This window comes from Colletotrichum aenigma (genome assembly GCF_013390185.1).
Source record: "Colletotrichum aenigma strain Cg56 chromosome Unknown KSG_Cg56_contig09, whole genome shotgun sequence".
In the NCBI taxonomy this organism is placed as follows: Eukaryota; Fungi; Ascomycota; class Sordariomycetes; order Glomerellales; family Glomerellaceae; genus Colletotrichum; species Colletotrichum aenigma.
In genome coordinates this window covers 2,899,351-2,919,841 of record NW_023500915.1, presented here as the reverse complement: position 1 = coordinate 2,919,841, position 20,491 = coordinate 2,899,351, and the positions used below count along the sequence as shown (strand labels likewise).

The 20,491-nt window shown below is 52.0% G+C and overlaps 8 protein-coding genes across 8 annotated transcripts; 3 read left to right on the top strand and 5 right to left on the bottom strand.

Annotated features, from left to right (window-relative positions):
• Positions 1 to 525: 525 nt before the first annotated feature.
• Positions 526 to 3,191, top strand: fluG (the record flags this gene model as incomplete). Its single annotated transcript, XM_037328683.1, has 2 exons — positions 526 to 1,653; positions 1,710 to 3,191. The coding sequence occupies 2 exons, from the start codon at positions 526 to 528 to the stop codon at positions 3,189 to 3,191; spliced, it is 2,610 nt and encodes an 869-aa protein (XP_037172823.1).
• A 103-nt stretch (positions 3,192 to 3,294) lies between these two features.
• On the bottom strand, positions 3,295 to 4,241 carry CGCA056_v013438 (uncharacterized protein; the record flags this gene model as incomplete). The annotated part of the gene is made up of 3 exons (XM_037328682.1): positions 3,295 to 3,907; positions 4,110 to 4,130; positions 4,195 to 4,241. The coding sequence occupies 3 exons, from the start codon at positions 4,239 to 4,241 to the stop codon at positions 3,295 to 3,297; spliced, it is 681 nt and encodes a 226-aa protein (XP_037172822.1).
• A 919-nt stretch (positions 4,242 to 5,160) lies between these two features.
• Positions 5,161 to 6,789, top strand: ytcJ-2 (putative amidohydrolase YtcJ; the record flags this gene model as incomplete). The annotated part of the gene is made up of 1 exon (XM_037328681.1): positions 5,161 to 6,789. The coding sequence occupies one exon, from the start codon at positions 5,161 to 5,163 to the stop codon at positions 6,787 to 6,789; it is 1,629 nt and encodes a 542-aa protein (XP_037173513.1).
• Positions 6,790 to 7,464: 675 nt separating this feature from the next.
• On the top strand, positions 7,465 to 8,248 carry inhA-1 (Isonitrile hydratase; the record flags this gene model as incomplete). Its single annotated transcript, XM_037328680.1, has 2 exons — positions 7,465 to 7,495; positions 7,551 to 8,248. The coding sequence occupies 2 exons, from the start codon at positions 7,465 to 7,467 to the stop codon at positions 8,246 to 8,248; spliced, it is 729 nt and encodes a 242-aa protein (XP_037173509.1).
• Positions 8,249 to 9,903: 1,655 nt separating this feature from the next.
• On the bottom strand, positions 9,904 to 13,486 carry CGCA056_v013435 (uncharacterized protein; the record flags this gene model as incomplete). Its single annotated transcript, XM_037328679.1, has 3 exons — positions 9,904 to 10,405; positions 10,461 to 10,481; positions 13,371 to 13,486. The coding sequence occupies 3 exons, from the start codon at positions 13,484 to 13,486 to the stop codon at positions 9,904 to 9,906; spliced, it is 639 nt and encodes a 212-aa protein (XP_037172825.1).
• An 885-nt stretch (positions 13,487 to 14,371) lies between these two features.
• Positions 14,372 to 15,064, bottom strand: CGCA056_v013434 (uncharacterized protein; the record flags this gene model as incomplete). Its single annotated transcript, XM_037328678.1, has 1 exon — positions 14,372 to 15,064. One exon carries the CDS (start codon positions 15,062 to 15,064, stop codon positions 14,372 to 14,374), a length of 693 nt encoding a protein of 230 aa, XP_037172824.1.
• A 1,612-nt stretch (positions 15,065 to 16,676) lies between these two features.
• On the bottom strand, positions 16,677 to 18,356 carry CGCA056_v013433 (putative aldehyde dehydrogenase-like protein; the record flags this gene model as incomplete). Its single annotated transcript, XM_037328677.1, has 4 exons — positions 16,677 to 17,655; positions 17,705 to 17,897; positions 17,963 to 18,162; positions 18,229 to 18,356. The coding sequence occupies 4 exons, from the start codon at positions 18,354 to 18,356 to the stop codon at positions 16,677 to 16,679; spliced, it is 1,500 nt and encodes a 499-aa protein (XP_037172827.1).
• Positions 18,357 to 19,155: 799 nt separating this feature from the next.
• Positions 19,156 to 20,455, bottom strand: CGCA056_v013432 (Uncharacterized protein; the record flags this gene model as incomplete). The annotated part of the gene is made up of 5 exons (XM_037328676.1): positions 19,156 to 19,416; positions 19,473 to 19,942; positions 20,018 to 20,089; positions 20,151 to 20,356; positions 20,439 to 20,455. The coding sequence occupies 5 exons, from the start codon at positions 20,453 to 20,455 to the stop codon at positions 19,156 to 19,158; spliced, it is 1,026 nt and encodes a 341-aa protein (XP_037172826.1).
• Between the last annotated feature and the right edge of the window lie 36 nt (positions 20,456 to 20,491).

Genomic DNA, 20,491 nt, shown 5'->3' with positions numbered 1-20,491 from the left:
CGAAGATACCTGCGCTCAATCGCTGTCTTTGTCTAGATTTGGGATCCCAGGCCAAATATGCCGCGGGCACAAGCTTCCATATGAACGAACTCACGCTAATATCTGACATACACTGGCTGCGGGGTCTGAAAGTTAATTCAACTGATGAACTGTACCGGTTACCATGTCGTGACGTCCCCTGAAAACGGCATTTGGAGACCGAATTTCCCCTCCCGCGGAGAACATCCGTCGAGACAAATAGGGAGAGGGGTGCCGCGGAAGACGCCGTTATGAGACATCGTCTATCACCCCTCATGCAGGGCGCCGATAAGAGCTCTCACGTCATTTCCCTGCCACATTAGCTACCCCTCCTCTCCCTTCCGAATCGCAGCTTGCATCTTTCCCAGCATCAAACACCAAGTCCACCATCCGGCCGGACCAGTAGCCAAGGGGGAGCCTCGTCCATCTGTCCACGCGGTAGAAAGACTGTCGGGAAACTCTACTACACTGATCACTGCTCGACCTGGTGGTCTTTCTTCCGCGAGCATGGATCCCGCAAAGCTGACTGGCCAGGCTCTCCTCAGCCACACCATCCAGACGACCCCCATCATTGACAACCACGCCCATCCTCTGCTGGATCTCGAGGCCATTGGCCGCTACCCTCTTTTGTCAATCACTACCGAAGCCCATGGAGACGCAATCCACGCTTCATTGACCAGTCTCGCGCATCTGCGCGCTGTCAAACAGCTGGCCAAGGTGCTCCGTTGCGAGCCTAGTTGGGAGGCGGTGGTCAATGCCATTGAAGCTAAGCGCATTGAGGACTACGATGCATGGGTTGAGGAATGTCTAAATGGCATCGAGTCCGTTCTTGTCGACGACGGGCTGGACGGCGAGAATGCTGTCTATCCTTATACCTACTTCAGCAGTCTCACTCGCAGCCCTGCTAAGAGAATCGTGCGGATCGAAAAGATCGCTGCTGACATCTTCAACGAGCACCTTCCAGCCGACGAAGGTACAACTCGCACGGCGGAGGACTCCAACGCCGTCTTCGACAAGGCGCTGAAGGCGTTTGACAGCAGCATCTTGGAAGCTATCGCGGATCCAGAGGTCGTCGGCTTTAAGTCCGTCATCTGCTATCGCACCGGCCTCGCAATTCCGAGAAAGCCAGATGCTGCCTTCGCCCGCAAGGCCTTCGAGTGCATTTACGCCACTCACACGAAGGGCACCGACAACGCGTTCACTCGGGTCAATCACCCCGGTCTCAATGAGTACCTGGTCCACCGGCTTGCATGCCTCATCAGAAACACCGAAGGCTCGGGCAAGAAACCCATCCAATTCCACACGGGATTGGGCGACAACGACATCAGTCTTACTTCGGCCTCCCCTACGCACCTTCAGGAATTCATCCGCCAGTATCCCACGGTGCCGATTGTCCTGCTACATGCAAGCTACCCGTACACGAGAGAGGCTGGGTACCTAGCCTGCGTTTACGCCAACGTCTATGCGGATATCGGTGAAATCTTCCCGTTTCTTAGTCGTGATGGCCAGGAAACTGCACTCCGTCAAATACTAGAGTTGTGCCCCTGGTCCAAGATCATCTGGAGCACTGACGGACACTGGTTTCCCGAGACCTACCTCTTGGCCGTTTTGCAAGTCAAAGAGGTGATGGAAAAAGTCAGTACCAACTACACGCTACTATGTAAGAAGATATGAATGCTGACTTAGCCCAGGTCTTGTGCGAGTACGCTCGGAAAGGCCACATGACTTGGCGAGAGGCGACTCAGCTGGTGAAAGACGTTCTCTTCAACAACTCGAACCACATCTACCACCTGGGATTCTCCTTCAGCCCCGAAGAAAGCCATATGAATCCTCGACGTCTGTCTAGTAGAAGTGACCTGGATATTCTCGAGGCATTTCTGGACGGCAAGAAGCCACCGCAATACCTTCGCATCTACTGGAATGATATGACCGCTACCCCACGCGTTCGGGCCGTACCCATGCGAAAGGTCCTATCGGTAATGAATGAAGATGGAGACTTCTCAATCAGCATTACCAAGGCCAGTCTCGGTCTGCTCCAGAACGATATGGTCGTCGCTGGGGCTTCCGGCACAGGAGAATACCGGCTGCATCCAGACTTCACATCCCTCCAGGAGGGCCCCCGCGATGGCCACATCAGCGTGTTCGGAGATTTCAGAGAGCAGGATGGCTCGGTCGTACCCTTGTGCCTGAGGTCGTTGCTTCAACGAGTGGTCGAGAATGCGGCACGCAGGGGTCTCACCTTCCACGTTGGATTCGAGATTGAGCTACTTCTTCTTGAGCGGATTGACGGTCCGGAGAAGTATCGAACATTGAGGAACGATGGACATGCCTGGTCAACCTCCCGAATGATGGACCATCCCGTATTTGTCAAGGTTATCGAGCGGGCAGTCGCCGAGCTGGACTCGAAAGGAATCTATATCGAGCAAATCCACCCCGAAAGCGCCGCCGGTCAGTTCGAAGTCGTTCTCCCTCGAGCTCCCCCCTTAGAGGCCGTAGATACCCTCCTATACGTCCGAGAGGTCATATCAGGCATTGCTCAGTCAGAGGGCTACAGAATGTCCCTACATCCAAAGCCTTACCCGAAATCCTGTGGTAACGCGGCTCATGTGCACATGTCCATCACCTCCCCCAACGGCTCAAAGCCTGAGACCTATGGACCCTTCTACGCCGGCATCCTCAAGCATCTCCGCGCCATCGCGGCGCTGACATACAGCAACCCCGTCAGTTACGAACGTGTCCAGGACGGCTGCTGGGCCGGTGGGCGGTGGGTGACCTGGGGCACTCAGAACAGAGAAACACCCCTGCGCAAGTGCGAGGACAGCCACTGGGAAGTCAAGTGCCTGGACGGACTCGCAAACCCCTACCTCGCAATTGCTGCCCTGTTGGGTGCTGGCGCGTACGGCGTCGTGAAGGGCGAGAAGCTGACCTGGGGAGACTGCGAGGTCGACCCTGCCTCCCTAACGAAGAATGATCGCAAGGAGTTGGGCGTGGAGCAGATGCTTCCTGCCGGGCTGCCTGAAGCTCTCAAGGAGTTGAAGGGTGACGACGTCATGAATGAGCTGCTTGGCGAAGAGCTCATTGAGAGGTATGCGACTGTCAAGGAGGAGGAGATGAAGTTCTTGGAGTCTCTGAGCGTTGATGAGAGACGTTTGTGGATACTAGAGAGATACTAAGGGGAAGGTAAGAATGATGTCAGAACGGCGACAGTTAAAAAACGGTTTCAAATCAGACAGCCCTGGAAAGAATAAATCCAATTCAGTACTGGCTTCATCCCCTCTACTTGCTCTCTTTGAGGATGGTCTGCATAGCCTTAACATACTCGTCGACCTCTTTTGCGCCGATGAGTGTAAGGTCTCTTCTCCTCCCTTCAAATACGATGTGTGGAACAGCATCCACGCCATCCATGGCAGCCGTGCGGATCATGTTCCTCGTGTCAATCTTGCCCTCCGTCTGATCTTCGACAACCTCTTTCGCTTCTGCCTCTGGAATCCCCGCCTCTACGCAGGCGTCGACCAGCACTCCCTTCGCACCTTGGTCCTTCTCCTGTTCAAAGTACCGACTGTACAGGGCTTCCACCAAACGGTTGGCGGTCTCCGCATCTTTGGCCTCTTGGAAGTGCTGGATCACGCGATGCGCATTGAAAGTGTTCGACATTGTCCCGCCCCAGGAGAAAGAAATGCCAACGGCTGTTCCAAGCTCGGACATTGTGGCCTCATAGACTGACTGCTTAATGTCGGAAGCATCGTGCTTGGTAGTCACATACCACTGGCGCTTATCCTGGGGCTCAGTCGGGAAGTCCGGGTAGAGTTGGTAGGGGCGGAAGACGAGCGTGAAGGAGACGTCGTTAGCTGTGGGTGAGGCGGCGATTTCCTCGAGGGCTTTGCCCAGTCTGTATGAGTTGACATGTTAGCATCGTTGATGCGGCTTAAAGTATCAACAGCCAAAGTGTTGCCGGGCGGATACTGCCTGTCGGTCACTGCTGCAGACGCCATCGCGCTCAATGCTGCCCTCCCCGTCCTCCTCCGCCGACAACGATAAAGTTGGAAAGATGGGGCGCTCGTGATCTTCTGTAAGAATCATCTCAGTCTCACCTTTTCTTTGCGATGTATGTCCTTAGATAGAGATTCGTCAGCAGATAAAATCGAGCACAAAGACGCATTCGTGTCGCCAACTCACCAAGGACATATTGTGTCAAAGGTGAAGGTTATCTGATACTTGTACATGTTGAAGAACTTCTGTAAATTGACGGTTGGTAGTGAGTTTGCATGTGCTTGGCTGAGTCCAGTTCAAAATCTCAGCAGATGATCGGCTCGGGTCTATGACAAATGCCGCTTGCTAACTTGTCATGACCCCGCACCGCCGTGAAGATTACATTCACGTGGTTGATTACATCAATACCTCGTGAACCAACACCATCATGTATTTGGAGCGGCAGAGATACTTCCAGACGAAGCGTTGGATAATAATTGATTTTTGTAAAGCCATCCTTTAATCTTCTCAAGTAAATACAGGTATCGATGCTTGTTTTTATCCCCCGCGCCCGCTCACGTCCCCCGGCCTTTGTGTATCTAAAGATTATTCCGGGAACTTTCCTCGGCTCTAATTCGCTGACCGCCAGTCTTCGATTTTCATAAAGCCATATTCACGGCGATGCGTGCTGCTTTTTACACATGATTAAATCGATTGAGGCTTCACGATAAGATCCGCCGACTTCGGGAACTTTCAACTCAAGATTGAGGACTGCTCCGCGCGTAGGCTGGGAAGGAAGCTCGAAGAGAGGGAATTACCCCCATTAATTTCCTAGTCAAGGCCTGTTGCCCGGAACAGTGGGTCACTAAGCTACTGGGAAGTAAAGTCGAAGCGAGGAAACTATTTGCACTAGAATTGAACTGTGCTAACTCAAAAGATAAGAGCCACGATAGTAGCGATGGGGCATCACGATAGGGGACAATAAAAGCCTTTGACTCGGCCCTACGGGTTTCATTGAATTATTATCGCAAGTCAGTTGAAATTGTCGGTAAGTAAGCTTCCATCTCTCAGAGACATACATCAGCTGTTAGCCAACATGCAGGGCGCACGCTGAATCAGTTCTACCTTCAAGCTGTCTCTGCACCCAGATAGCAACCCCAGGCCTCCAACACCATGGGTGCAAGTACCGTCTTCATCAATGGCCGTATTCTAGCCAAAGGTGGAACTGGCCTTGAAGCCCAGCCCACTTTCGCGGATAGTATGCTTGTCCAAGATGGCAAAGTCGTCACCATCGGCCCTCAAAGTGAGGTTCTACCGAAAGACGCCACGGGGTTTGAGGTCCGAAATCTTCAGCAGCGTACGGTGCTTCCTGGGTTCATTGATGGACATATGCACCTCCTGCTATTGGGCCAGTCACTACGGAAGCTCGACCTGGTTCGTTGCAAAACAATAGACGACATCCGATCAACTATCAAAGCTTATGCAGCAGCTAATCCGGACGTGCCAACAATTCTCTGCAAGAACTGGATGCATTCCATGACGCCGGGCGGGGTGAGCGCTGCACTCCTAGACGATATTGATCCGCGACCCATCTTTATCGATGCGAGCTCTCAGCACTCTTGCTGGTGCAACTCTGCGGCGCTGGAGAAATTGGGAGCGGCTGAGATGGCGGATCCCCCTGGCGGGAGCATTCATCGGGACGCACAGGGCAAGCCTACCGGAGTCCTCGACGAGGGTGCAATGATGTCTGTCATTTGGCCGTTCCAAGCCGCATCAGCCCCGAAACGCGAGCGCATTGAAGCAATCAGGGCAGCCATCAGAGAGTATAACGCCGCCGGTTACACCGGTGTGGTGGAGATGGCCATGGATGAAGAGGCGTGGGATGCACTTGTCACCTTGAAAGAAGAGGAGCCGGATCTTTCCATTCGTGTTGCGTCCTACTGGCTGATAAAGCCAACTGCAGATATCGAAGCCAGCTCAAGGCAAGTCCAACGTGCTATTGAGCTGAGTAGGACATTCAACTCCAGCAACGATCCAGATCTCCGCATCGTCGGCGTCAAGGTTATTTGCGACGGCATCATCGACGCGTGCACGGCATATCTCTCAGAACCCTACGCGCCAGCCGGTCTCCCGCCGCCGATCTGGGAGCCGGAACATGTGGAGGCTGTCGTCAAGAAGGCAGACGCTGGAGGACTCCAAGTCGCGCTGCATGCTATCGGCGATGCAGCCATTAAAATGGCCATCGATGCGATTGAGAAGAATGGAACGCCAGGACGGCGGCATCGGATCGAGCATTTGGAACTTGCATCGCCAGAAGACGCTCAGCGACTGGGCAACTTGGGCCTGACAGCCTCTATACACCCAGTGCATGCCGACCCTTTGATTTTGACGGAGTGGCCGAGACTTCTGGGAGAAGACCGCTGTAAACGGGCCTTTGCGTATCGCGAATTCGCAGACGCGGGCGCTTTGATGGCGATTGGGAGCGACAGCCCTACATCGCCGTGGGCTCCAATGCATAATCTCTATGTTGCATCTACTAGACGCTCGTCGAGGGACCCGAGCTATGAAAAGGTGGTCAACGAGCACTTCAAGCTGGGGTTGTGCGAATCAGTGGTTGCTGCGACTTGGGGCGCTGCTTGTAGCGTGTTTGCCGAGGAGAGAGTTGGCAGCTTGGCTGTGGGTAAGCTGGCGGACTTCATTGTCATGGACATGGAGTGGGATGCCGCTCGCCTGTTGAATGCGAAGGTTGAAGAGACTTGGTTTGGAGGAAACAAAGTCTGGGATTGTAAGAATGAACGTTGATAAGTCGTGAAATGATGATTCAGAGATCCGACCTGCTTTGATCAGGAAACAGTGCGGTCACGGTGACCATGTCTATCAACAAGAGGTCGGTCATGTTCAGCGGATGTTCAACGCATCTTCAGCGCTCTGCTGCAGCAAGACCAAACACTTCTCCGGTTGTCGAAAGATTGGCGTCTGCCCTGCTCATAGCCTGGAATCTGCTAACGAATATTCAAATGAACATTTCCTCGGAGGCTATTACAACCCATCGGAGAACAACATAATTGGTTCTGATTCCGAATGACGCGATGTAAGGGTCGGCAGTCGTGCAAGCTGGGCGCGACCATTATCAATGAGCTGACGGCCGACCACCCCGCCAGCCCGCAAACTCTCTCGGAAGCGCTCACCTTACGTAAATGTCTCATCGGTCTCCGAGCTCTCTCTGTCACACTCTCATTCGCAGGCGATCTCCGTCTTACTCACTCCTCGAATTGGTCTCACTGCGATTATCTTGTTTGAAGCCTAGAGAAGAACGGCCAACAGCTTGTTCTTGGTCTTATTCGCCATCTCGTAAGCTCTAGTACACCGACCATGTTAAGAAATCGAATTGCTGCATCGATCCTCTTCAAAAGACCCACCCCAGCGGCCTCAGCTCCATTCTATTGCGTGAGGAGCTTCAGTTATAGCCCAACCATCATGTCTCGGAATGGCGACCGCGAAGGCGGCAGTGAGTGATAACACAGCCCTTCTTGTCTTCACCTCAATATGCTAACAGCTCACAGAAAAGCCCCTCAACTTCGGCATAGTCGTCTTCCCGGCCTTCCAAGCGCTTGACGTCTTTGGGCCCCTAGACGCGCTGAATCTCTTATCGCGCTCGTACGAAATGAACCTGTCCGTCATCGCGGAGACGCTGGACCCCGTCTCGACGAATCAGATCCCAGGCGCACAGCAACAGCCCGGCGCCATTCCCGCCACCGGTCCCGCGGTGCCAGCGGCCAACTCCGATTTCGGCCAGACCATCTTACCCACGCATACCTTCAAGACGGCCCCGCCACTGGACGTGCTCATTGTTCCCGGAGGCCAAGGTACGCGGTACGCCGGCATCCGTGCCTCCATCGACTTTATCAAGGATAGGTTCCCCGAGTTGCAGTATTTGATTACGGTTTGCACTGGCGCAGGCGTGGCTGCGCGTGCGGGAGTGCTGGACGGGAAGAGGGCAACGACGAATAAGCTGTCATGGGAGCAGACTATTGCGCTGCGGCCGGAGGTGAACTGGGTGCACAAGGCGCGGTGGGTGGAAGATGGTAATATCTGGACGTCGTCCGGTATCAGCGCGGGTATCGATGTTACTTTTGCGTGGATTGCTGCTGTGTACGGGCAGGATCTCGCGAAGAACATCGCGGATAGGATGGAGTACACGCCCGCTGAGGACTCAAACTGGGATCCATTCGCAGATCGCTGGGGCACCAAGAAGGCGTAATCTTGTGGTTTGGATTTTGACGCTTTCGCGTAACTGCAAGGACCAAAATGAGAAAATATCAGTAGAAGACGCTATTATTACGAAGAATTTCGTTCAACAAATTGACAGCGGCTTCCAAACTCTCTCTAGCACATCTCAGAGAAGTTCGTGTGAAACCAACAGCTACAGCCGACAAACCTTCGGGAAGGTCACGCACCCGTTGTCGCCCAAAAAAGGAAGATAAGATTGGGAATTAGAAAACGACCCTTCAAATCTCCCGCCCCAGCACGGCGAGCACAGCGGGGCCCTGTCGCTATCAATAACTGGTACGTCAAGTCATGTCTTCTTTCACAAAGAACGAGCTCAATACAAGTGAACAACGAGTTCTAGCACAGACAGCCAGTACTAACCAGACCGTCTGGTAAGAATTGAGTTATAAGTGCTGACTTTGCTATTGATAGGGAGGGCGCTGCAAACGAGGTCCAGCTGAGAACCAAAGCAGTTGGCGGCTCCGGTTCTTTTCTGTTGGCCAACGCAATGAAGCAGGCTGCCAACGGGACTAACACATTGACCCCATTGAACGGGTAAGTACGAATGATGACGCCGTATCGGAACTTAAAACTGATCAGTTCAAAACTCGCGAAGATACAACATGGAGGCCAGTACCCAGTCGGTGACCTATGATGACAGTGGAACGCCCATGATTCCCGACCCTCTCGAGACTCAATGTGTGCCGCAATACTCCATTCAGGGCCACGCAGCTATCATCGATGGCTGGGTTGCCAACACAGACCAGCAGCCGTCTGTGTTCGATATCAACTTATCCGCTGGCGAGCAGTCTTCTTACGAAGACCTGAGCTTTACTTAGGCACAGGGGAATGCGTCTTTCAGCCGGTTCTCCGTGTTTAACTTCTATGACAATAGCGGCGGAAGAGTCGAGTACTCAAATTTTGACATGAGCTCGCACGCCAACAACTACAAGACAACCCCCATCGCACCCGGGAGCTGGTCAGTGCAGCAAATGCTCCTCTCACCTTTCTTCACAAGTCACCATCTAATGGGGCTTTTAGGAATGTCGACGTCAACGGCCTGATGGCTCAGGTGGCGGGCAGACCCCCGGCAATATTCCAGAAGGTGCGTCCTACGCAAATACTGGTCGCCTCGGGCATTAGCATGGAAATCATATTCGACGGCGATGCCAAGACGGCATTCGACCAAGACTATGAGGAGACGGTTCAGGGCGGGGGCAGCATTACCATTTTCGGTTTCCGCATCGGCGCCTCTGGCTCCTCCTCGGCAGAGAACCCCTCTCACGAGAGCACCTGGGATTCCAGCACGGGTACCCTCACTATCCTGTCGGAGAACTCTTGCGCGTCTGCCAACTTGCTGGCCGTGATGGGCAAAATTGTCGGCGCCTAGATATGGCTATTGACTTCCGTATTGCCCGGTATACAGGACCGACGCCTATACTTTCATCGCGATGATTAAGGATCAATGTTGCAGGGTCAGACTGTTGTAGCTCGAGGTCTATCTGTATAACCTAACTAAAATCATTCACTCATACTTTTGCGGACACTGTTTTTCCGTGACGAGGGTATGTGCTACCAAGAGCCAGCTCAGTAGATGAAGTAATTGCAGCACATAATGTACCTAGTATTGTGTAATTACCATGACAATCAGAAGATTACTGGGCCGAAGATGTCATCGATCGTCGGCTCATCCTCTCGTCCGATGACATTGACTCCGAGCTCCATCCCCTCCATAAACGGCATTTCCATACCATGAGTTGGAACAAATTGGGTCGGTTCCAGAGGAACTTTCGCTTCCCACGTACCCTCAACATGTTCCAGGTCGTAGCCCCGTTCCTCCGACGAAGATTCGACTGCGACCCGATCCTCTGCATCATGCTCGCTGGACGAATCCTGAGCGTTCAGCAAGAATGCCAGCTTGGTAAGGTCTGTTTCATCCTCAGGAAATCTGACTGGCGTAGGCAGCCCAGTCTCATCGCGGGACAAGATACACCCAGGGTTTGAGACTATACCGTGAATTGAAGGACTCCCACGCTCAGAAGTCGCAGGTTCTTCAAAGTTCCAGCGTTCGCCGTTACGAATCATGGCATACAACTTTTGAATAGTAATAGCAAGACTCTGCTGTGTAATTTCGAGGACTTCAACGTAGCTGGTGAAATTGTGTTAGCTAGCCGCAAAGTACGTCGAGGAAAACTTCAACTCACCCATCAGGAGGCTTTTTGGAACTATTTCGGCGTTCATAAGGTACATATATGGTCCCACTATCAACGCAGCGAGAGCAAGGCAAAAGGCCATCGCACTAAAACTTGGTAAGATAGTACATACCTAACTCCAGCTACATGGCAGCCCACCCTGGTCTTTGTAACCTTGCACCTACTGCATGCTCTGGATACCCTCATCTGTCTGCGACGCCCTGAAACGTTCTCTAGGGAGCTTTCGGAAGCAACTGGGGACGACAGGTGCGGACTATCTGCTCGCAAAGCTAATGCACCGCGGGGGTGGGTTGAAGTGGGTGCAGAACGGATACTGCGACAAGACCGCCGGGCCATTGCGACTGTTGTTGGTTTGGTCGGAAGCGTGATGTTGCAGGCTTGTAGAGCATGGAATTCGTTTTGTTCGTGAGAACAAGCTAGAACGATACAAGGCGGGATGAGGTAGAAATATTGGGAGTTATAAGTAGTGTGTACTTGGCGAAAAGGGGCCGCGGCGGCAGGTGCGCATTTGGTTACGACCAGGGGCTCGGTGCTTTTCCTTCCTGATCTGCAGACAGTCGTATAACTGGATTTCGCAGTGACAGGATTGCGGAGCTTTTGGTTATGCTCAACATTTTCGACAGGGACGATGGGATTTCATCAACCGGTGGGAACGATGACGAGAGAGCACAAACCTCAGCAGTCATTCGAACGTGTCGATGACGGCTTCGGGCACCTTGCCGCAAGCACTGTTTGCATCAACGCTTTTCTTTACGATTCTGAACCCCAACAGTCGTCATAAAAGTTTGGAGAGATAGTGGCTGGATGAGGCAGATCATTGGGTTGGGGAGCCTAAGTTGGTAACTTCATATCATGACAAACGGAATTATTACTTGCAGTGGATATATCCTTTAATGCACATTATGATGAGAATATCAATGCCGCACCTCTCTCGTCAATATGAAAATTACTACGCGTTTGAAGGGTTACGGCACTGTATTCTTTTCTGTTCCGATCGCCTGTCGTCCGTTTCTCATACCTTTGCCTCCCTCAGGCTGGAGACTAGTTGGCCGGCCGCAACGTCCTCGGCAACAGATCTTGTCATTTTCTAACAGAGCTATTTCTACGGACTCAGCAACCTGGTCATTGGTCAGATTACTACGAGGCCTTGGTTGAAGAGCATGCTAAACTACGTCACAAAAAGGATTAAGAGAACGACCTGTTTGAGGGTTCATTGGAGGCGGATGAAAGCTTCCCAAATGGGCAACTCCCTCGTGATTCTGACGTATTGGACTATATGACAAAGTAAACATTGACACTAAATGTCAACTGTATTAAAGATCCCTGGATGCACATGCTGCTCACCATACAACATATCCTAACCCAAACTTCACTAACACACCAAACCAACCCCTCGCCTAGCGGCGCTATTTCAATAAAGGGAAACCATAACAATGAGAGAAAGTTGTATTCTCAGTATTCCTACGGAGCTACTTTACGCTATCTTCGGAATGCTTGAACCCATCGACAGCGTCTGTATGGGATTGGCCGCCAGAAAGTTATACATGGTCCACCGAAGTCTGTTTGGTTCGGTGCCCCTCAACGTCAATCGGGGAGCTTTCTGCGTTAGTTCGCTTAGCTCAAACCCTTCTCTCCTTCTCCCAGAGGCTCTTCGTCAACTCTCCTGCCCGAAGTGCGAAGGCCAGCGATGTGAGTTTCATCACCACATCAAAGAATGGATGGGCTCGGGTCTAGAATACTGTGCCGTTTCGCAGATTTTCCGCCCAAAAGCGCCTCGAAATGCTGTTCGTTGGTGTTTTAGAAATATTCCTAAGCAGACAAAGAGATGTGGGCGGCACGACGGAAGAAGGGGATGGAAGGAGGGGATGGAAGGGTCAGGCGCTTGATGTCGCTGGGAGGAAACAGCAATGGATAGACATGTAGTGCCAGAAAGCTGGCCGGCGAAGACATTCGTGATATTATTTGTCATTATTTTCATTGATTATATTCACCTTGTGTGCCAGCGTAATAATACAACCATCAAACACCAACCAAGAACATAAATACAAATCATCTTGCTGCTCCGGGCGGCGAGTTTCCACCCCCAAGCTCAATGAGTAGGGCCGTCGTAGGGAGCTCGGATGGTTGTCTTGAGTATCCGGGTGGCATCCTCTGCGAGTACAATTCCTTTCTCTCGCCACTGTTTAGCTCGACCATGTTAGCCATGTTGCTGGCACCACTAGACTTGGCAGCCTTCCTCCTCCTGAGCCAGATGAACCAGGTCAGCCCTAGAACCATTACCGCAGCAACGCTTTCGCCAACGGCGCCCCCAATTATCCCAGCATTGCTTGAAGCATTACCACTATCCGCGGCAGATGTGGACGCAGAGGGAGTCTGAGTTGGTGCCGTGGTTGCCGATGTTGTAGATTCCGAGGTTGTTGTTGCCGATGTTGTCGTTCTCGATGTTTTCGCAACAACTTGTCCGTTCACAATACGCATTCCCAGCCCAGCTTCGCAGCATGATCGCGCCTGTTCGTAATAACCACAACAGTACGTCTGCTCATCCCCTTCCCCGTCATTGCAGCCTGCCACTGCCTGATCCATTTCGTTCATCGGAAGTTGATCAATGCCTATCACAAGAACAATGGGTTACTAATGCTCAGTATTCCAAAAATAAGACTCTTTCAAAGTCCCGCCCTCGAAAGGGTTCCGCGAGGCTCAGGAAAACAATGTTACCTACCAGTTTCGTTTTGGGAGATGCAAAGCTTTAAATATCCTGGGGATTCCCAGGTCTGGTCCGTACAGCTCCCCCGCCAAAGTACATTGCTAGAAGGCTCCCAACAAAGGCCAGAGCGTTGGCATCTGTCCTTGTTGTGTGTGTTGCAGCACATGCTAACACCATCCTTTTCGCATGGATCGTACTCATTGTCGCCAATGTTGCTGAGGCTATGGCGATCGATGCCGTTGGGAACGTAGCATGCGCCCTTGGCATTTGCAACTATTGCAAAGAAAGCAACGAGGACGATGACCGGAAACATGATGACAGAAATGATAAAGATAGACCCAAAAGTGCACTTGAAAGATTTCGAGGCAGCCAATATTTTGGAATGGGCAAGAGGGAATAAGCGCAAGCAGTCAGTCTTACCCTAAGGTCGTTGAGGGGTGAAGGGAAGTTGGAAACTCGCTGGTCAGCCATCTGCACGCGTGGACTGGTTGTACAAATACAAGCCTAAGGTCCCACAATAGGCAGTAATTGAGGTGACATGCCTCTCCTTTCGCAAACAGAAATATCGCCAAGTCCTGCAGGTCAGAATGATGATGCCGATCTGGGATTTTTTGGCAGTCAGAGAAAGAGAGAAAACTTACCACTCTCGAGAAATGAAGGACCAGAACGGGGATATGATAGGATGGAAGTTGGTCGTTGGAGCCTGCCTCGCACCCACAAGCAGAAATCAGGAGACGAATCGGGGCGCTTATCTACACAAGGCTCGCAACCTGATCTCGGATTTTGATTCTAAATCAAGCTTAATTGCAGTGGCTGAGGCAGACCCTGGTTATATGCTACTTTCTGTGTCCCGCTTCTTTCCAGGCTGCCTGCTTGCCTGTGTTACAGTGCATGGTTGATTGATGAAGCCTGATTTTTGGTTGGGATTATACTAATCGCACCAAACTTCGACGGTTGATAAAAGCTTCGCATGACAACTGCGTAGTTTTGTCTCTACCCCACAAAATTCCACGTTTCACCTCCTTTCCACAGCCCCTTGCCATCCCAATTCGTCGAAAGGTCCCTGAGTCTCGATCCTGTAACTCGAGTAGCAAAACGTACAGGCTACCCTCATCACCTTTTCTTTCCCTTGCTGGCATAGAGAATAAGGTTGACGTCGAGTTTTGCTGATCGAAATCTGAATGATAAGTGTCCAGCATTACGTGAGGCTGGGTTCTCTCGCAGTAGAATCGGACAGAATGCTGACATTTGTGCCGTTGACGACCATTTCCCAGTCCGCCGTGGTGCATGTAGGAGAAGATCGATAAGGTATTAGTTTCAACGTCTTCAATTCGCCCCATATCCTCAGCCAGCCGCCTCTTATGAAGCCTGTTGTATCTGGTGTAGCATATTCGAGGTCGTAGTCTTCGACTGCAATCATCACATCTGTCTCCGGTACGTCTGGAAGTCCGGGATTAACCTTGCCGGATGTCGATGCCCAAGACCAGCTCGGCGCTTTGTATGTAACTGGTGTCCGATCGCAAGTATCCACGAAATCTGCATGAGCCCGGTCCTCGATGTCGAACCGGTGTGTGGATACAGACACCGACCAAATGAGCTCCCGATCTAGGTACTTGGGCCACATTCCGGCAACATACTCGTCTCCTAGGGTTTTCATGACATTCTTCGCAATTGCGGAAAGAGCAACTAGCTTGTCTTGCTGAAACGTGAGCTTGCAGGATGTGTTTGTCTTCACTATCTCAGCCCAATAAAGGTAGACGTTGAGACCGTCGTTGGAAGTGGATTGGTTGCGAATCCCGAATTCTTCCAAACTAATCGAGGACGGCCGAAGGTTGACAGGCAAGTCGTCAGGATAACTCTCGGCAGTCTCTGTGCAAAGACACTCCCACATTACTTGGCGTTCCCCAAAATGTAATATTCGAGGCGACAAGAGCCTTTCCTGTAACACCCATGCTCTTTCGTTGATTGGAGTCTGAGATACTTCATTATCCCAGAACCTGTAATCTACCACAAGGTGTCGGACAAGTTGTCCTTCAAGGGGCAAGTCGACCATCTGAGGTGTCAAGCTTCTTAGGTTTCGATTGTGAAACATGGAGCTGTGACCATTTGGGGCGTGTGTTGCTGATATGTTGCAGTATGACTTTCCATAAACTTCCCCCATCCGCGTTGATTCCAAGTTCCAATCAGCAAGTACATCACCTTCCTGAACAATGCATAACGAGTCGATCCAAAGGTATTGAACCCCCAACTGCCGAGTGACCCAAACTGCGTCTTGGTACAACACTGGCAAATCTCCTAGTGGGAACCCTCTGGTCAGACACTCGTAGTTTCCCGCAGTCAGACGCAAACAGTCTACAGAACCCCAACAATGGCTCAAAGTCATGTACGGCCCGTGAAGCTTTGAATTGTTGGTATCGATGATCCGGCATTGCAAGCCTGAGTTGTCTGAAGAACCGCAGTCGAGAAGACGAGTCGGATACCACTGAGTGTCTGTTGGACTTGCCTTGGGGCACAATTCGTGGCTTGTTATGCACTTATTGATCCATCTTTTTGCAGTGGCAATAGTTTCGGGAGACTTGGTGCTCTCGCAGTGTGAATCAGCAGAAAGACACGCTGGGGTATCTAAGTAGTCATCAGCGACGCTTGCATAAAAGTCACTTCCAGGCCAATAGCACACCATGGAATGGCTTCAGCAAAAATGACAGACGCCAGTACGGTCTTGGCTTTGATGGAGACAGTGTGCTGACAGGTCCTGCGTCGAAGGCAACCTCCCACAGGAAGCATTTGGGGTGATTGAATTGCGCCCCATCCGAGATTGAAACGACTGTAAGGGGAATGGCGATATCACATGTCTCGACTTTCTCGAAACCAGGGTTTGTTGCAAGGGCATTTTCAGGTTGGCCATCGGAAAACGCAGATACCAGCTGTCTTTCTTCGGGGTCTAGCACGGCCCATAGTCTGTTGCAAGCATAGCGCCCGCAATCGACAGACCTCTTGAGGCTTCTGCTGCTCAGGTGGTGAGGCCTTTTTTGCACTTCCGGAATGAGACTGGTGTACAAGTCTGGCTTCGCGAGACAATCTTGACAGACCGGACAGACCAGACTCATTGCGTCGACGTATGAAGTCTTTCGCTGCGGAAAGCAAGACTGAGAAATCGTGATTACATATAATGAGCGACGAATGGCGAGAAGAGGGGTTCAAACTCATATTGACCAATTGATTAGCATCATCAGAATTGTATTGGCTGGAAACTACCGAGGATGCTGCAGGTCGAAATATGTTGGCCCCGATCACTGGGCGAACAAAATGCATCGTTGGTTGGTGAGTATGTTTGCCTTGCACCCTAATAATGTTTCCTATTGGCGATTGAGTCAAATTGTTGGATCCAGAATTGCCTGAAAGAACACACGAAGCATCATAGACGCCTCGAAGATAATATCCGGCATACTCGGATGCCAGACCTCAGCAGGTAAGTGTTGTTGTTGTTGTTGTTGTTGTCTGCTTTACAATTTATTCCCCATATTCACATGGACTGCCTTAATTTGCGAATACGCCTCAAGGCCAGCCTCTCCAAGCTCCCGTCCAATACCACTCTGCTTCACACCTCCAAAGGGCACCCTAGGATCACAATCCTGGCTGCTGTTCACCCACACCATACCGGATTCGATCTCAGAGGCTACTCTGTGCGCCTTCTCGAGGTTTGTGGTAAACACCGCGGCACCAAGGCCATAGACGCTGTCATTAGCAGTAGCAATCGCCTCTGCCTCTTCCGCAAACTTCTGGATCACGACAACAGGGCCGAAAATCTCCTCCTTCCAGATCCTCATATCACTCTTCACATCTGTGAAGACGGTTGGGGCAACATAGTAGCCCTTAGGAAGATGCGCTGGCCTTTCCCCTCCAGTCTTGATCGTCGCGCCCTCCTCTCGGCCAATCTTGATGTATGAAAGGATGCGCTCGTGCTGCTGCTTCGAAACTTGAGGGCCCTGGTATGTTGTCTCATCCCATTGGTGGCCGACCTTGCTGGTCTTCTCGACCTCTTCAACGAACTTTGCAACAAACGTATCATAGACGTCTTGCTGGACCAGGATCCTGGAGGTAGCAGTGCAAATTTGGCCCTGGTTGGACATGATTCCCAGATGGGACCACTTCACAGCCTGCTCCATATCGGCATCGTTGAAAACCAACAACGGCGACTTTCCGCCCGTTTCTAATGTGATGTTCTTCAGCGTTGCTGCTGCCATCTTCATGATGTTGGTCGCTGTTCCTGTCGACCCCGTGAAGGCGACCTTATCGACCAGGGGATGCTGGACAAGGGCGGCGCCGGCGTCCTTACCGAGACCGTTAACGAAATTCACCACACCCGGGGGAAATCCGGCTTCTTTGATGAGACGGCCGAGGATGAGAATACTCAGAGGCGTTTGTTCGGCTGCCTTGAGAACGACGGTATTACCGCATGCTAGCGCGGGGCCCAACTTCCATCTAAGAGTTTTTAGCTTCGGGCACAATATCGCATGCGAGTTTGACTCACGTCGCCATGGAGAGCGGGTAGTTCCACGGGATGATCTGGCCGACGACTCCAACAGGTTGTCGGACAGTATACGCAAACTTGTTCGGGACGCTGATGGTCTGACCAAAGATCTTGTCGCACCAACCGCCGTAGTAACGGATAACTCCAACTGCTTCAACGAGGTCGTTGGTCAGAGCCTCGGTGTACGTCTTGCCTGTAATGCGATTTGGTAAGAAGATGATGACCAAGACTTCCGTATTGGCGCCGGTTTTGACTCACCATTGTCCCATGCATCGACTGTCGCGAAAAGCTCCTTGTTCTCTTCAACTAGATCGGCCAGGCGGGCCATGAGTATGCCTCTGTCTGAGGCGGGCAACTCTTTCCATGACGGATTCTTGAGGGCTGCCGCTGCGGCTTTGACGGCCTTATCGACATCATCAGCAGAGGCGGCGTGGACGGATGCGATAACCTCTTCTGTTCTGAAGCAGTGTGTCAGGTTGTTATCCTGAAATGTTTCTTTCCCGAAGATTGGTTGTTGCACTCACGCGGGGTCAATAGCGTCAATCTTTTGGCCGTTCGAAGATGGCACGAATTCGTTGTTGATAAAAAGGCCGGTTGGCTGGGTCCACTTGCGGCCGTTGGGAGCCGTGAGGCCGACAGAGAGATCTGCCATTTTTGCGACTGTTGGAAAAGGAGGGGATGGGCTGTGTTGCGTGTGGTCGGCGGATTTGCTCTTCGGTATCAATATTTCAAGGCAAGTCAAGAGAAAAAGAAGCGGTGGAGGTGAACAGCCTGTGAAACCAACTGTGAGATATTCAAGACAAGCTCTTCATTTCAGATATGTTGTGGTCAGATCCAAGCTACGATTTGTCTTATCGACGACCGAACTCGGCCTCAGCAGACGTCCTTTACTCCGACTTGTGACGCACTTTCACCTCAGCATCGGCGTGGCCTGCCGGGGTGCTGAGAAGAGCACACAACACACTGCCCCTCCCCCGCAGTGGAGAGTTCAACTCATATCAATTTAGATTCCAGTCAGAATTGACGTGTGCATGAATGGTCCCTAGAATGCCAGATTCACCTTCCATATCTGTACTGCATATGGCTCCCCGATTTTATTCCTCATCCAAATTTGTAAACATGTCTCGGACACCAAGCTCGTCGCGGACACCTTCCTGATAGATGCCCCCATGATGGTGAGGGGCACCAAGCAGCCCAAGTTGAAATGAGGGGCATTAACCCCACCATCATTGGCGATAAGAGGTATGATAATGGGCGTGGTCCCTGAATTACCTCTCCATTTGCGGACAGGGTAGCTCCAGGTCATGAGAAATCAGAGACTGTAGTCCAGCTGAATGGTGATGGTGTCAGACTTGACTATTTGCGCCACTTGAGTGTGTTGTGTGTGATACGGAAATGACTTGATTTTTATCTATCTACAAGCTTTAGATTTGTGCAGCAAATGACATTGTTCAGAGGTTGCTTCGCTGTACCTCGGCCTCGCGCTCCACCGCCTTAGGAATTTCGTCTAGCAGATTCTCGCCCGCAGGCGCCCAGCCGAGCACCTCCTTGCCCCTGACCGCCTCGCTACGCGCATTGGTTCCAAAGAGTACAGCTCCGTGAGGGAGCAGAGTGTTTGCGTCTTCGGGGCTGAGGACCTCAACATCGTCTGAGGGGATGAGTCCCTTCTTCGCGGCGGCCGTAGCGACAAGCTTCGAGATCTCGCCAAATGACTGGACACAAGCACAATTAGTAACGGCACGAGTAGCAACAGAACGACAGAACTTACGATCTCGCCCAAGCCAGTGAGATACAGACCGTTCTCCTTCCAGACCTGCGCATCGGCCTTGCCCTCAACAGCCTTCTCGACCAACTTGACAAAAAGCTGGCTGACATCCTCAACGTGCACATTGCCCCAGCGGCTCAGGCCCTTGCCGACCTGGATGCCTCGCTTGCGCTCCAGTGTTGTCTTGGCCAGCGCAGGGACTTGGACGCTGCGCTTGTTGCCGGGACCGAGGCCTTGACCGTAAATGATAGGCGGGAAGACCAGCGCAGTGTTGATCTTCGATTCTTCGGCCGCGACCTTGAGGATGTAGTTGTCGACGGCGCGACTCGGGTGGCGCTGGATGATGGAGCGGATATCGGCGATGCCAGTGAGATCGTTGAAGACAAGGTCGCTGCCGTCGCCGGGGGCGCGGCTCTTGTCTGCCAGCTCGGCCGCGGCGAGAGCGCTGGCACCAGAAACTTGGACCCAGTGTGCTACAAGGATACCAAAATCAGCATGGGTTCAATTGAGTCCATTCAGTGGCGACAAGAATAAAGAAGTTTGCTCACATGGCTTCTGGCTAGAGGCGAGGGCCTTGTGAATAGTCTCGACGCTCTTCAGGTGGCCAGTTGAGGCCAGGTCTGGGGAGTCATCGTTAGCAAGCCGAACAACGCATCAGACCCATCGCCTGCTAAAACTCACGAAGAATAACATCGGCGTTGGAGGCTTCGCGAGCCAGGATATCGGCGCTATCCAAGTCTCCCTCTACAACCTCTACATCCTTAAATGTGCCGGTAATAATCTTGCCCTTTGCGCTGTCGCGCACCAGTGCTCTGATAGCATATTCAGGGTGCGACTTGGTCAACAGCGACAGGACAGTGCCGCCAATGTAGCCTGTGGCTCCGGTCCTGGTCCTCTGGTTAGCGTTTACTCGCACTTACATGGGGGGTTTTGAGTCAGTCTGTCGGTGATTCCTGGAGGGCTGCTTACAGGAAGATCTTTGACATTGCGTCGTTTTCGTAGCAGACAGGTTCAGAAACTTG